Genomic DNA, 15,513 nt, shown 5'->3' on the forward strand with positions numbered 1-15,513 from the left:
CAATGCCACTTAGTTTTAAACTTGGTAAATAATGTATAACATGGTTATCATAACAGAATTTGTACTTGTTTTCACCAGTAGTAAGATTCCCGAGTGTCTATTCTTCTTTTTATCACGGTTAATTCAATTTATGTTGACCGTACCGTCTCGTATTTTTCATTTTTATACTTCTATTTCTGAAAAGACAGTAATATATTAACTTTTATAAACAATACCCACCTTATTCCACACATAATGGTCACCCGTAGTCAACAAAGTAAGATGAACTCTCCCCGCGGGCTGAAACTCCATAGATTTTCCCCAGAACTTAGTTTTGATCCTCGCTTCTTGCCAGAACACCCAGCGGTTGGATTCCGCGTGGCATGCTGATATTGGCGGGTGATGGGATACCTGGAAATACAAATAAACAATTATCTATATATATAAAAGAAAGTCGTGTTAGTTACTCCATTTATAACTCAAGAACGGCTGAACCGATTTAGCTGAAAATTGGCAGGGAGGTAGTTTAGAGCCAGGAGAAGGACATAGGATACTAAATATGTACTACGGGCGAAGCCGGGGCGGACCACTAGTAGAAAATAAAAAATATAATTGACATACATAAAATATATTATTACACGGTGAGTTATCTCAATATATTAATAATGTCGCGTTTGTCAAGTTTCTGAATCATAGTTGCTATTCACGTAAAACGTGTAACATCGTAAAATTATGCACACTTAAAAAACTTACGTTTACACTTAGCCAACCAACACAGCCACTTATTTCACTAATGCGTATACCGTAAAGTCAGGAACGTAAAACATTTTTTATCAGCATATTGTGAATGCTGCAACTGATAACACGCTCTACGGCTTTGTCACAGAAACAATAAATACCTACCCAAAACCAAACATGCACTCTATCGCGTTACTAGCGAGCTATAAGTAGCTCTATGGCGAAAGCCACCAACCCTGTCCGCTCTACAAACTTGCTCTACCCAGAGGCTCTAATTCCCCCTGGCTCTACCTAAAGTATTACCTCCCGAGCTATGCATGCCATCCCGGTTCTACTACTATCTACTCTACCTAGAGCCTCACCTGTTCAGCCAGGAACCGGAACCCCTTATCCTCCCGCACACACTCGTACGTCTCCGCCAGCAGCGGGTTGAAGGGTTTGGACGCAGCGCGGTGCGCGGACGCAGCGTACGCGCTCACCGCGAACGCGGCCACCAGCGACATGCGCTCTACTGCGTTGTCGCACGCAGCTGCTGCGTCGAGCAGTTCGGAGTATTCGAGCTCTTCGCAGAGACGCTGTAATGCGATAAAATATCATTATTCTTCCTTCCTTTCAAAAGAAAAGTGAATAAGCATGTATTAGGTCAGCATGCTCCATACTAGGCCACGCTTATCGCTTTCCATCAGGCGAAGCGATCAAATGCTTGCCTAACCCTGAATAAAAAAAAATGCAACGACATTACAATTTTTTTTGTTTGACATAAAATATAAGTGAAAAGTTGTAGAAATATAGACGTAGTGTAGTTACGACCCGATTTAAATTTTAATAAGTTGAATCGGTCAGTTCGTGTGTGTTACGACGACGAGACAGATGAAAAAAAAAAACTAATTTTTTAAATTATGAAAACGACTTATTTAACTTTCTGTCGGACATCTGTACTAACAAATAACTGAATATGAAGTTTGAATCACCAATTACGTTATATGAACGAAATAACTTAGTCATCTACATATAATATTATTAGAACTAAATAAGTAGTTGTGACACTATACCTAATAGAGAAGAAGCATCATTATTATGTCACAGAGAAGTAATTCAATAGTGGAGAATTATATAATGTTTTAATTCATGCAAGGGATCAATACTAGGGAAGGAATAGGTCCCCTTAATACAGGTTATACCTAGTAAGGGGGCCTGAACCCCAATCCAATATGTCAAACTTATGTATGAATTCAAATAAAGATTTTATTTATTTTATTTATATAATAAAAATGTAGAACTAATTGCTTACCTGCAGCATATTAAGCGGCTCATTGATCGTCACGGGCATGGATATCTGACTGAGATCCTTGCCAATATTCTTGTACAGCAGGTTCCACAAGCTCGGTCCCCCGGGGGTGGGGCGGGGGGCGGGCAGCACGCGGCGCCGGGACCACTGGCCCGTCCCACACGGGGCCGTCTGTTCCGCTGATACCACTGCTCGAAGCGTGAGGTATTTATTTATCGGGTACTTAGCCAAAAACTTCACTAAGCTAAAAAATTAAGACGGGTTGCACTCCGGGAGTGCCGGCAGAAGTGAAAACTTGATTATTAACATTGAGCATGTTTGATATCCATCCGTCTTACGCTTTTTCGATCAGGTCACGTGTCCTGACGCGAGTTTAAGATTTTATACCCATTACAGAAAGAGTGCTCAACGCCGCTAAAGAAGTTTTCACTTCAATAAGCTAATAAGGTTTGCGCCACACGGGGCGGTCTATTCCGCTGATACCACTGCTCGGGAGGGGGATGATACCATTCAATTATTTGCTATTGTGTAAAGATATATTACCAAAACGACATTCTATCTTCAAAAACACACTAACGCACGATTGCACGAACAATTTAATTATTAAACAAGATTTAAAAGCGAAAAAGAAACAGCTAAAGTCAATTCTGGCTAATTTGTCACAATTCAAAGTGTCGATCGCGTTTTTTTAGCCTATCCACATATTTTTACTTTTAGGGCCGATTTTTCAATGCTCGGATTAAACTTATCCGTCCAATAAAGTATTACATGATAATATTAAAATGTCACGTAAACTGCCAAATACGGGCAATTAGAACACGTTTTTAAAATGGTAGTTTTATACATTATTCGACGAATAAGTTTTAACCAAGGATTGAAAAATCAGCCCTTAATATAATGGGCTATGTCGGATAAGATAAACAAATACAAAAGTAACTGAAAAGTACATAAAACTAATCACGTTTAATAATTTGTCCAGCTAAAAAGATCTAGATACCTATCTACCATACCAACACAACATTCGATCTTCAAAAACGGCACACTAACGTACACATGATAAACGATTGCTTATGTCGGATAACATGACCATTGACCAAACACAAAACTAAAAACTACATAAAACAATTCTCACGCCATCCTTATAGATAATTATAAACTGCACAAATTAACACATTAAAATCGACTCATACTACTTCTAGCAACGAGATTATGTTTGTTCAAGTATATTCTTTTTTGATGTTATTAAGAGAAAAAATTGATTTCTTTTTAAGTTTGCTTGCAACTCCAAAAATTTCTACCTCTTTTCAATACTTTTTTCTCCAGTAAACAGCTAGCTATATTATTTTTATTAATACTAATTTTAGTAAATCAACGAAAATATTTCAAACTTACTGGCAGCATCGCTATTATCAGAACTAGCGGATCCCTCCTCACTGCTAAGCGATCCCGCTTCCGATGACGAATCGCCATCTAACTCTATCACACCTGTCTGGAAAACATACCGAGACTAAATATACAAATATCTATATATCTAACATTAAGATATTAATTTTGAATTTATGTTGTTATGCTATGTTATGTTTAGAAAAATGTTTCTGGTTGGTATTTTTATGAAATTAGAAGTTAAATAAAAATGAGCCGATAAAATTCAAATAATTGTAGTTAAGTGTGAATATTACACGGCGAAAGTTAACATTCATAGATATTCTTATACCCTAAATAATAAAATATTGAGAAGATTGCTTATTTTTTTTAAATTCTACACTAGATACAATATTACCAACCCGAAAACTAACTTATGACCTTATTGTGAACGGAGTACAAGCGAATTTCATTTAATATATTTTAATAAAAAAAAACCTACACTCACCTCGTCAGCATTAATAATCTCGTTCTGTTTAATTTCGCCGTTGTCATGTTCCTCCGCGTCAAAGAACTCAGACGCGGACACGCAAGACGAACTGTAGCTCAGCGAGTGCTTGAATTGGTGGTTCTGTGGATTGTAAGATGATAATTATTGTAAAATGTATTAGATTTATAGATTTTCTATTTATTTCACTAAGGGCCGATTTTTCAATGCTTGGATAAAACTTATCCATCCAATAAAGTATTACACGATATTATTAAAATGTCACGTAAACTGTCAAATACGGGCAATTAGAATACGTTTTTAAAATGGTAGTTTTATACATTATTCGACGAATAAGTTTTAACCGCGGATTGAAAAATTAGCCCTAAACCATTGATACCTACCTATCAAATATTTGGTGAAAATTTTGAAGAGGGTATAATTTTCCATCTATTTTTAGATAAATATTACTATTATAGTAACATTTTCACTTCACAATCTAGCTTTTTAATTAGTTTTAATTTCAAATTGAAAGTACCTTTTTTATTTGTTCACACTACTTGTAACTCAAGAGAGGCTGCACCGATTTTAATGATTTGTGTTATACTAATAATTTGAATTATACTGGACTTAACTCTGCTAGAACTAGGTTAATGACCTTTAAAAATACGAACAACTAACAACAAATACATCTTAATTCTACTATTACCTATGAAAAAAAGCAACTCACATGATCCGAGTTAGCCCCCATAGAGGAGATCTCCGCAAGGTCAGACGCATCGTGTATGCGCGACAGCCGCGACCGCAGCTCTGCGCGGGACACTTCGCACGTCATTACTTATGCACTTGCACTTAATATTATGGTGCTTTTCCACTGATAATGTGCAATGTGTAGCGAGGAATGTGTTTGTAAATAACCAAGAAGCTTATATCTGGAGATTTCAGTATGAACATTAACTTGTAACAAGAAAATAAAACGTTGAATGACGCCTGTATGTTTTTTATCCCTTTCACATCTAACTACCTAGGTGTGAAAGGGATAAAAAAAACATACAGGCGTGATTAAACGTCATATTTTATTGTTACAAGTTAATGTTCATACTGAAATCTCCAGTGTATTAGATATAAGCTTCTTGTAAATAACCAATCATATCGCTTCAAACTTCAAACTAAATGAACTGCATCCTCGCACATTATTAGCGGAAAAGCACCCTTAAGTGTTTACACTATATTATATGTGTAGTGTGTGTGTATTTGGGGAATGTGTGTGTTTGCTCAGTTTATGGTGGATAGGAAGTAAATAAAAGGAAATGATAAGAGAATATACGTAGATAGAATATATGCGTGCAGTGACCGCAGCTCTGCGCGGGACACTTCGCACGTCATTACTTATGCACTTGCACTTAATATTATGGCTGGTTTACACAAGTTGATAAGTAGTAAACTAAATTTTAACTGATTAATTGCGTGTAAACACATAATTTATGACTTTTTTGCCTTGTTGATCCATCCTGAGTTTGCTAAAGAGCTTAACTACTTAAATACAAGTCACTTAAAATTAATTTACCTACTTATAAATATTAATTTTTTAAAGAAATAAAAAATTTCGATCACGAGGCGGGATTCGAACCCGAGTCTTTTTGCTATGCCGGGGCAACGCCTAGCCTCTCACAATCTAACATGTTAATCCAGTTTTTAATATTACAAGGTATTTAAAAAACTCAGAAGCAAGATTCCTAGTCATATAATAATTTAAATCGATATAGTCAAATATAATAAACAAATTGACTGGCCGGTTGGCTTGGTTGGTAGTGACCCTGCCTTCCAAGCCACTGGTCGTGGGTTCGATTTCCACCCGAGGCAAATATTTGTGTGATGAACATAGATGTTTGCTCTGTGTCTGGGTGTTAATTATCTATGTAAGTATTTATTTAAAATTATATATGTATGTTTATCAGCCATCTGGTTTCCATAACACAAGCGAAAGCTTAGTATGGGATCAGATCGTGCCGTGTGTGAAAATTGTCCCGAAATATTTATAATATTTTAAATAATAATCAATAAACAAATTCCTAGCCATTAAAAATAGCATTAAAAGCAAATAGTAGTTGTTATATCTCTCACCAGAATTCTGTTGTAACGCAGTAGAGAGGTTCGTCCGTAACGCCGCTACAACTCCGCTGGGCGCGGTTGTAGTGTCTGCCGCTTCCATGGCCGCTCGGAGACGGCCTCGTTCACATACCTATGGGCAATTAGAAATGTATAGGTTTTTGACGTGACAACGTCTTATAATTCGATAGAGCCGGCTGCACGCACGAAAAATCATGACTCATGCGGCGTTACCTCGCTCTGAGGCGTTCCATGTAAGGCACAATCGGACGTTGTCACGTTCAACTATCGTCAGAAATCGACTTTACAGACAAACATTTTTTTTTTATTTTAAATTAACCCAATATAAAGGGTCTAAAGCTTTTTGTCGCATCCTTTGCTACTCGGAGACGTTATGTATAAAATTTGAGAGGAATGTATAGGATTTTTTAAATATTTTTATTACAATCGGTTAAGTGGTTTAGGAGTCCATTGAGGACAAACATTGTGACACGAGATTTATATATATATTAAGATTACAATTCCTCACCAGAGTAGCAACAATACTCTTCAAGCTGGTCACCAGATCCTTGGCCAGCATGGCGAAGTCCTCCCGCAGCTGCTGGTCTGGAGTTAAACTGTTTAGGACTTCTGCACCTGGACGTATTTGGACTCACCAGAGTAGCAACAATGCTCTTCAAGCTGGTGACCAGGTCCTTGGCCAGCATGGTGAAGTCCTCCCGAAGCTGGTGGTCTGGAGTTAAACTGGTCAGACTGGCTGGAGCTGCGTTCAGGACTTCTGCACCTGGTAGCGATTGTGGTCTGGTTGCTGCACATGCTGGAAATTTATTATAGGGGGTATAAAAATTGTTTTTTTTTTATAAATGTAATTATTATAAAAATTGTTTTTGTTAAAAATGCTTTAGTAATTCGGGAGTAGGCAAAACTATAGTTATACATATATATACTAAATAAATGTCTATGAACCTATATAATTTAGTAATGAATACATTATTTAAAGATACCTTTGACCAGACATAGATCTTGCTTTTATCTGGTCTAGTAATGTAGTAGTTAATTAGTTTAATAAAATATTACTACATCAATAAAATATTATTAACTAATGACACCTATTTTTAATAAAATATACTCGTCAATTTCTTGTAGCTTTTGTTGTTTAATACCTATAATTTTAAGGTTGGGGAATTGGTAATTTCCTATGTAAAATTAAATACCTCGAAAAAGGCTGTTGGATGATTTAATATATGTACTTACTAGCTTTCCGCCCGCGGCTTCGCCCGCGTTTTCAAAGAAAAACCCGTCCCCGTAGGATTTTCGGGATAAAACCTATCCTATGTCCTTTCTCAGGTATCAAAATATCTCTATACCGAATTTCATAAAAATTGGTTCAGTAGTTAAGGCGTGATTAAGTAACAGACAGAGTTACTTTCGCATTTATAATATTAGTATGGATAATAACTAAATTACACAGTTATAAAGTACCTTCCTGACATATTTCGACATCTAGACTAGAGTAGATAATTTTTGAAACAAAAAAAAATCGCAGTCGGATGAAACCCATTAGAAAAGGAGGGGAATATGATGAAAATTAAAGGAAAAATAAATTACGGTCAATCCGAGTTCGGGAAAAGGGAGGGGGGAGCTTTTAAGAGAAAAAAATGGTTTCTCTTGATTTCCGACAAAACTACAAGTCCTACGGAAAAAAGTTCAATGGCAAAGTTGTAGATAATAAAAAGATCTACAACTTTTGTATTGACAATTTTTTCACATAACCTCAAAATTTAGGTGAAAAATTCAAAAAACCAAGTTTTTGGTTTTTTATTTTTATCTACTTCAAAATTTATTTTTTTTCTACGAAATTTGGTGGAAACTTGCTTTATTATGTCCCAAATACACTGTAATTTATTTGACTGAAAATATTTAATTTTTTCGCCTTATTTTGAATTAATACCAAAAAAACAACCTAATTTTCAATCGAAAAGTCACCCGTCAAAATATCAGCTTTTTTCAAAAACTTGGGGAGCCTTTTATTCATTGAAATCTCTACTTTCATATGGTGTAAAAAAAAATAAACATTACCATAGTAAATGTTCTCAGAAAATGCATACAAACAGTGTGAAAATGAGCTTTTACTAAATCAGGCACACTTCTCAAACTACCTGAAATGTTTTTATCGACATCATTTTGCTTTTGAATATGCTGTAAAATATTATACTTAGAATACATAATTTTTTTTCTTTTGAAATATTACCCAAAAGCCGATACAAGAGAAGATATAGAGTTCGAGAAGTGTGCCTGATTTAGTAAAAGCTAATTATGACACTGTTTGTAAGCATTTCCTGAGAACATTTACTATGGTAAGTTTTATTTTTTTTACACCATATAAAAGTAGAGATTTTGATGAATAAAAGGCTCCCAAAGTTTTTGAAAAAAGCTGATATTTTGACGGGTGACTTTTCGATTGAAAATTAGGTTGTTTTTTTGGTATTAATTCAAAATAAGGCGAAAAAATAAATATTTTCAATCAAATAAATTACAGTGTATTTGGGACATAATAAAGCAAGTTTCTACCAAATGTCGTAGAAAAAAAATAAATTTTGAAGTAGTTAAAAATAAAAAACCAAAAACTTGGTTTTTTGAATTTTTCACCTAAATTTTGAGGTTATGTGAAAAAATTGTCAATACAAAAGTTGTAGATTTTTTTATTACCTACAACTTTGCCATTGAACTTTTTTCCGTAGGACTTGTAGTTTTGTCGGAAATCGAGAGAAACCATTTTTTTCTCTTAAAAGCTCCCCCCTCCCTTTTCCCGAACTCGGATTGACCGTAATTTATTTTTCCTTTAATTTTCATCATATTCCCCTCCTTTTCTAATGGGTTTCATCCGACTGCGATTTTTTTGCACTTTTTATTATTTTTAAAGGGATCTACCCCAGTGTAATCCTTTAACGTATATTCATTATTATGAAGGCAAATATTTTTGTTCTCCATATTGATAAAGGAACTTTCCTAATAATAAAATCAATGAATATAATTGTACCATGCTCATGCATCTTATGTTTCTATTTAATAAATAAAGTACGTGAGATCTTAAAAACCTTTACTAATGTTTTATATACAATGGATAAAAAAAACATTGGAATGAAGCTTTGATGTGAATGCAATTGGAATCATGTATTAAGAATATATTTTGTAATGGTTAGGGAGCCAGGTGCAAATTTGGTTAACTAGTTCCTCTCAAGAGATAATTCGTCAGACGCATGAGAGTATAGTATTATAAAGCCTCGTGAACGTCCGCTGGCGCTCGGTTGGGGGGGTGAGCGGTTGTAGCCTCCCACGCACATAGGAAAAAAAATACATTCATTCATTCATTTCCTCTCAGCTAAAAATTTGTCAAATCGTAGCTAACCCAATATCTCAACGAAAAAAAATAGTCAGCTGGTTACAACATGGTGTATTATACGTCAGCTGGTGTCTCGAACATGAAAGTTAAATTTATAGAAAAATTTATTTTCCGTTATTTCCTCTCAAACAAAAATTTACCTGATGATAGCTTATATGTAACTGTGGATAAATATATATGTCAGCTGGCTGTATCTTGGTGGAAAAACCGTCAGCTGATACGGGAGGCTACAACCGCTCTTCCCCCCAACCGAGCTCCAGCTGACGTTCACGAGGCTTCATAATACTATACTTTGATGCATTTTACTAATTACCGCTTGAGAGGAACTTGGTCATAAAATCTGCTGCTGGCTCCCGGACCATAACATTTACCGACTAAAATATATAAACATTAACTAAAATATATCGATTTATTATTATTACAAACTGTTTGGAATACTGAGAAAAATTAGATATAGTAATATTACTAATATTATGTATTTTTAAAATTCGATACTATCTATTATATGCATTATATAAATTTAACGATGGAAACAAATTCTTTTAGTCTACTGATATAACCTACTCTAAATACTTCGCAATTATTTACATTAACTAGACCAAATAACTACCAACGTGGAGTAAACTTTACTCACTCTCACAATCTTGATATTCTCTTAGAAACTTCATTACATACAAGAAGACAGTCCTTCCAAAAGGCACTATAACTCCATCACTATCACTAGACATTATTTTGGACAAAATTTATTCAAAATATATTCATAAAAACATTAAATTTAAATTCAATTAAACTATTTTTATAAAAACTGAATCCTTTCGACATAAAACTTTAACTAATTTCCTTCGAGAACAAAATCGTATTGATTTATTATTTGGTAGACAGTTAGCAAAAATAAACACTATATGCTAGTAGATAAGAGTTATATTTGAATAACTTTTATAAGAGGCTATATTGAGATAATCAACAGATCCATCTTATCTTTGATAACGCTGGAAACTGTAGATTTACTTTGAACGTCATTAAAATTCAAAATATGTGTAACAAATCGTATAGTAAAGCCAAGTAATAGGTGGTTAACCCTTTTAGTGATTGAAATTGTAAAATTGTGCATTTAGTATAAATATTTTATAGCGTTGCGCTTGTAATATAATTGTGAAAAAAAGATGTGAAGATTTTCAAACAATATAGATCATATTGGAAAAATAGTTGTAAGTATTGCGTAAGCCCACAGTTTGCTTATTAAACTCGTATTTGAGTGGTATTGCGATATTTTTTGACTGGATTAATTACTTTTAACGCACTTAATAAGAATTCAATAATGTGTTAAAATATTATATTACCTTATTAATATCTAATAATCATAAAATCAATTTAACAAATTCGATATTCACATTTCAACGACATATTTCTTATGTATGATTTCATGTCCTTGAAAACTAAAGCATGCGCGAAACCACAGCGCTGTGTATGAGGCGTGAAAAACCGAAAAAAAATGTAAATAAAATAAAACCTTACGAACTAAAGTGGACGCCAGAAAAGTAGATAGAAACGCTGTAATTGAAAATAGAAAATAATTCATTAGTTTTTTTCGTTTATCGTCACTAAAATAACATGCACATCTAATAATTTATTTATTTCACATACTAATGTCAGTAAGCATTATTGTTACATAGCAACCATGCTACCACGTGCATGAGACGCCATTTTGTGTCAACAACAAGATGGCGGACTTACCCATTTCGTACAATCCTTGACGGCACAATTCCCAACATTAAAGTCTACATTAAAACACAAACACGTCTAGGTAGAGTTTAATTTGGAAACAAATAAATAAATTTTACAAATAAATAAATAAAAATAAATAGGTACTTAATAACATGATCTAACACTAAGACTTGCAAACATCTTGACAAGTTGATTTTGTGGTACTTTGAACATCCAACGTTTAAACTAGAAAATAAACACGCAGTCACACTTATGTAGTGGGTTGTAAAAGTTTATTTTATGGAATTGTGGGTATACAAAAAAAATAATATTTTGTAAGAAATATAATCTATTACTTTTATAACCCACGGAAATAGAGAATGGACTAAGAACCATATAAATAACATCACATTGAGCACAATTTGAAGCTACTATATACTCAAAGGAAAATAGGTATAGATGCATTATTTATTTTTAATTAATATCCAAATTACAGACGCATTTAGACATTTCATAACTGTAGAAAATAAGTATCTGGCCTATACCAGTCTCTTTCGTATCTTTCATTTACTTCTGAAACAAGCTTAGATCATAGCTTTTAATAAGAATTATTTTACATAAATAGTTAATTATATCCATTCTCCACACCAATTAAACAGAAAAGCGTCTACACATTATATACAAAACGGACAAACACACAGACAATGTATTTTTTATAAATATATTTACCTATAGGTAGAGACGCGGCGGAATTGGGAACAGAAGACGCTCCCCCTCCAGGGGAAGGGGGGGCTGTTAGTGTTGATAAGGCCTGGAATATGAAAAATAAATTATTTTAAATGTTCCGTTTATCTGTGGAAAACGTAAGAAGGAAATAAAAACGGATTAATAAATTATAAGGTACTTTAGTATTTATTATAAAAAAAATCCAAATTATCTTTATATCAAATTTGGAAATAGAATAAAACATAAAAAAAAAAACAATCAGCGAAAGACAAGTATTAAACTATTAAAGCTTTTAATAAAGCGTGCCAAATTAGAAAGAAAAAGTCGTTTAGCTGTTGATTATTGAAGAAAAGCGCTTGTTTTTATGTCTATAAGTATTTAACTACCTCCAGAACTACAACATAAAACACAAAAAGACATGTTTTAATATTAGGCGACCATTACAACTATAAAACTTGCGTAAACCTTGGTCAGTCGACTAGTAATATAAGAAAATGACTTAAACCGGCTACTCACGTACCTGCAGCAGGAGCAATTTTGGACCTTTAATTGGCTCCATAATTGTGATGTGTTAAGGCAAACAGGGACAATTTAGAGAACAACTGAAATTTCTCCGACCTCCAACCAACCGAGATTGTTCCAATATTGCCCCTGCGGCAGGTTCATGAGTAGCCGGCCTTATTAATGAATGGCATTGTATTTAATACCTTTAGAAACTCACCATATGAGAACTAGAAGGGTCAATATGATGATGTCCCATCTCAACGGAAGTGCATTTGCTGTTCGATTTCTTTTTCCGCAAGCCGAATTTGCGTCTGTCCTTTTTGACGTTGGGCGAAGCGCCTTCTATTGAAACCTTTATAAAATAAAATAATAAATAAACAATGTATTTTACTTTCTTTAATATACTGTAAAATAATATATAGATTATTACCAACAATAAGGTTTAAATAAGAATGTCTACAAAATCCACTTCTCATCACAACGATAGTGTAAATAATATTTGTTTTGCGAAAATAGTCCCAATTCTTTACTGTTTAGTGTTTACTTTACAATACAAAATCGTAATTCTACACTTACCTAAAAGTTAAATATATCGTATTATTTATATTTATACTATTGTCAATAATAAGAGCGTATACGCACTATGCGGGTAGCCGCATTGCGGGTAGCCGTCCGGCTGACCGCAAGCACAATTATGTACGTAATATTCATTTCTATGCGCACTGCGATGCGGCTACCGCAGACCGCACAGTGCGCATAGAAATGAATATTACGTACATAATTGTGCTTGCGGTCAGCCGGACGGCTACCCGCAATGCGGCTACCCGCATAGTGCGTATACGCTCTTACAAATTAATTTGGAATATTTATAGATGAAAAAATATATTAACTTTTAAAATTAGAACATCCTTTCAACGAATAAGAAACGATCACAAGACATCGACTTCCACTGGAGCAATTTTGTTCATCTGAAAAATGCGTTTACTTTTGTAGAGTAAAACTAATAAATTTTAAAATAATCTATGGTTCAAAAGACATAGTACTGTTAATATAAACGTTTAGCCTATACACACATACACACACACACACACAAGATATACTTCCAGAACAGTGTGTGATAAATTAACGTGAACACAGGCTCCTGAAAAACAGTTTATAATTATACTAGCTGCGCTCCGCGGTTTCACCCGCGTGGCTCCGCTCCTATTGGTCTTAGGGTGATGATATATAGCCTATAGCCTTCCTCGATGAATGGGCTATCTAACACAGAAATAATTTTTCAAAATTGGACCAGTATTTCCCGAGATTAGCGCGTTCAAACAAACAAACTCTTCAGCTTTATAATATTAGTATAGATTAGGAGCCAGGGTCATTAAATGTTTGTAACATACAATGGTGTAAATAAAAAAAGACGTGTGGCATTCGGGAACTGCCGCGGTAAAGCTATTGCATGCTATGCCTTCAAGCCACACCTCCGAGCCCGTCGGAGTGGGGAGCGTGAGGTTTTTTCGTTACGGAATTTCTCGATTCGGTCCCCGCGCTCAAGGCCCGCGATAGAAGCTATGCAATAGCTTAATAATTTATTTATTTAGAAGGTTCCACTCACATCAGTATCATGGTGCGTCTGCTGCTGCAGCTCGAGCGTATCCAACAACCGCTGCAACTGCTGCACTGATAGTTGCGCTTGTCCGAGCTCCCGGGACACATTGTCGAGGGGCCCACCTGATTCTGGAATGGACCTTATTGCGTTGGTATAGAGTTCAATTTTCAGTGGCTATTGTATACGTAATAATAATTGCAAGGTTTTTGAAAGTCGTGTGGTAGTTAGTACGTTAGGAGTTAGGAAAAATGAAGGGTAGTATTGAATTTTTTGTTATGTATGGATAAATTGTAATTTCGTATTTAGGTATGTAATGTTTTTAAGTGTTGTGTGTTTTCTGTGGTGATCATAGTTTATATAATTCTTATGTGTTACTATAATTTATTGCTATAAATGTAGTATCAAAGTAGTATAGTCTGTAGTCTGTTTGAGTAAATACAAAAAAATATGGAGTCATAGCGGGGATGTGCATGCAGTTATTCTTATTCAAGCAAAAATAACATTCTCAACACAAGTTATAGTTTAATTGCAAGTCAGGTGAAAAAGCAGTCAATGTATTATAAACTTTATTTTAAACAATCATATGTTTAAATGTTAAGCAGTTCTTAGAGAAGAACAATCTATTTTTTCCATATTTTAAAATCATTAAACCACAATATAAGTTTTTCAAGCAAGCAAGCAAAATTTAAAATTCTCCATCTCTGAATTGATTACCGCATCTTTTTGGTCAGTCGAAAATTGTTAGACCCATAACAAAACTTATATTTTTCGTAATTGTGCGTATATTAAATTTATATAAAGTACCAGTTGTAAGCAAGTTGCGCAATTGGAAAAATTGTTAGCGGATAGTCTTCAGTTATAAATTTAGAATTACACCTATAAAGTGCGTCTATAAAATAATTAAGCATTTTGGGCATTTTTTTAAATGATTGCCTGGCAACATTTAGCGATAAATTTAGAATTTTACCTATAAAGTGCGTCTGTAAAATTAGTAAGCATTTTGGGCATTTCAAATAATAATTGCCTGGCAACATTTAGCGATAAATTTGGAATTTTACCTATAATCCAGCTAGCCAATCTGCCCCCAGGCGTGCCTGAGACGAAGCTGGCCTGCGGTCCCCGCAGCGGCCCGGATGTGGGACTTACCAGCCCTGGGACAGAATATCGGGGTGAAGGGGCGGGGGACATTGAAAACTGATCGAAATTTCTACATTTTTTAACGTAATTTTTTGTACAGGATCACAAAAGTAATACTATTTTTTTTTAATTTGATGAGATTTACGTTACATTTCTACTTTAAATTTTGAAGTAGGGCTGTCCAAAAATTCTTTATACGTAAGGTAATACATATTTCATTAAAATTGAATTGATAATAATGAACTAAATTAATATGATTATATTTTGGGAAATGACTATTTCTGAGCGACAAAATATAAAATATTGCAAATTTGCCGTCCTTAGACATGTCATAAATATTGATGTTATCTCTTTACATCATCATAATCACTGATAGCCAATGATAAATTTGGAGAAAGACCTAATCTTAATGCTTTAATCTATGACTCAGTTTTCAATGTCCGGTAAATATCTTCACAACGCATTTTGTTTTAAAA

At 34.3% G+C, this 15,513-nt stretch overlaps 1 protein-coding gene across 1 annotated transcript in view; it reads right to left on the reverse strand.

Annotated features, from left to right (window-relative positions):
* The window catches only part of LOC149897764 (oxysterol-binding protein-related protein 3-like), a 29,034-nt gene that overhangs the window by 9,933 nt on the left and 3,588 nt on the right, over positions 1-15,513 (reverse strand). Inside the window, exons 2-14 of the mRNA XM_090116071.1 lie at positions 14,959-15,051; positions 13,907-14,028; positions 12,518-12,652; positions 11,800-11,881; positions 10,882-10,917; positions 6,620-6,780; positions 5,979-6,096; positions 4,585-4,676; positions 3,876-3,998; positions 3,398-3,494; positions 2,009-2,193; positions 1,080-1,292; positions 220-390 (exon numbers count right to left, since the gene is read on the reverse strand). Coding sequence (XP_089972197.1) covers positions 220-390; positions 1,080-1,292; positions 2,009-2,193; positions 3,398-3,494; positions 3,876-3,998; positions 4,585-4,676; positions 5,979-6,096; positions 6,620-6,780; positions 10,882-10,917; positions 11,800-11,881; positions 12,518-12,652; positions 13,907-14,028; positions 14,959-15,051 — 1,628 coding nt within the window. The remainder of the gene's footprint in view (positions 1-219; positions 391-1,079; positions 1,293-2,008; positions 2,194-3,397; positions 3,495-3,875; positions 3,999-4,584; positions 4,677-5,978; positions 6,097-6,619; positions 6,781-10,881; positions 10,918-11,799; positions 11,882-12,517; positions 12,653-13,906; positions 14,029-14,958; positions 15,052-15,513) is intronic.

Source organism: Colias eurytheme, chromosome 25 (genome assembly GCF_061535395.1).
Source record: "Colias eurytheme isolate Ceu_HAF_F1 chromosome 25, ilColEury1 Martin Lab GWU primary, whole genome shotgun sequence".
NCBI lineage: Eukaryota > Metazoa > Arthropoda > Insecta > Lepidoptera > Pieridae > Colias > Colias eurytheme.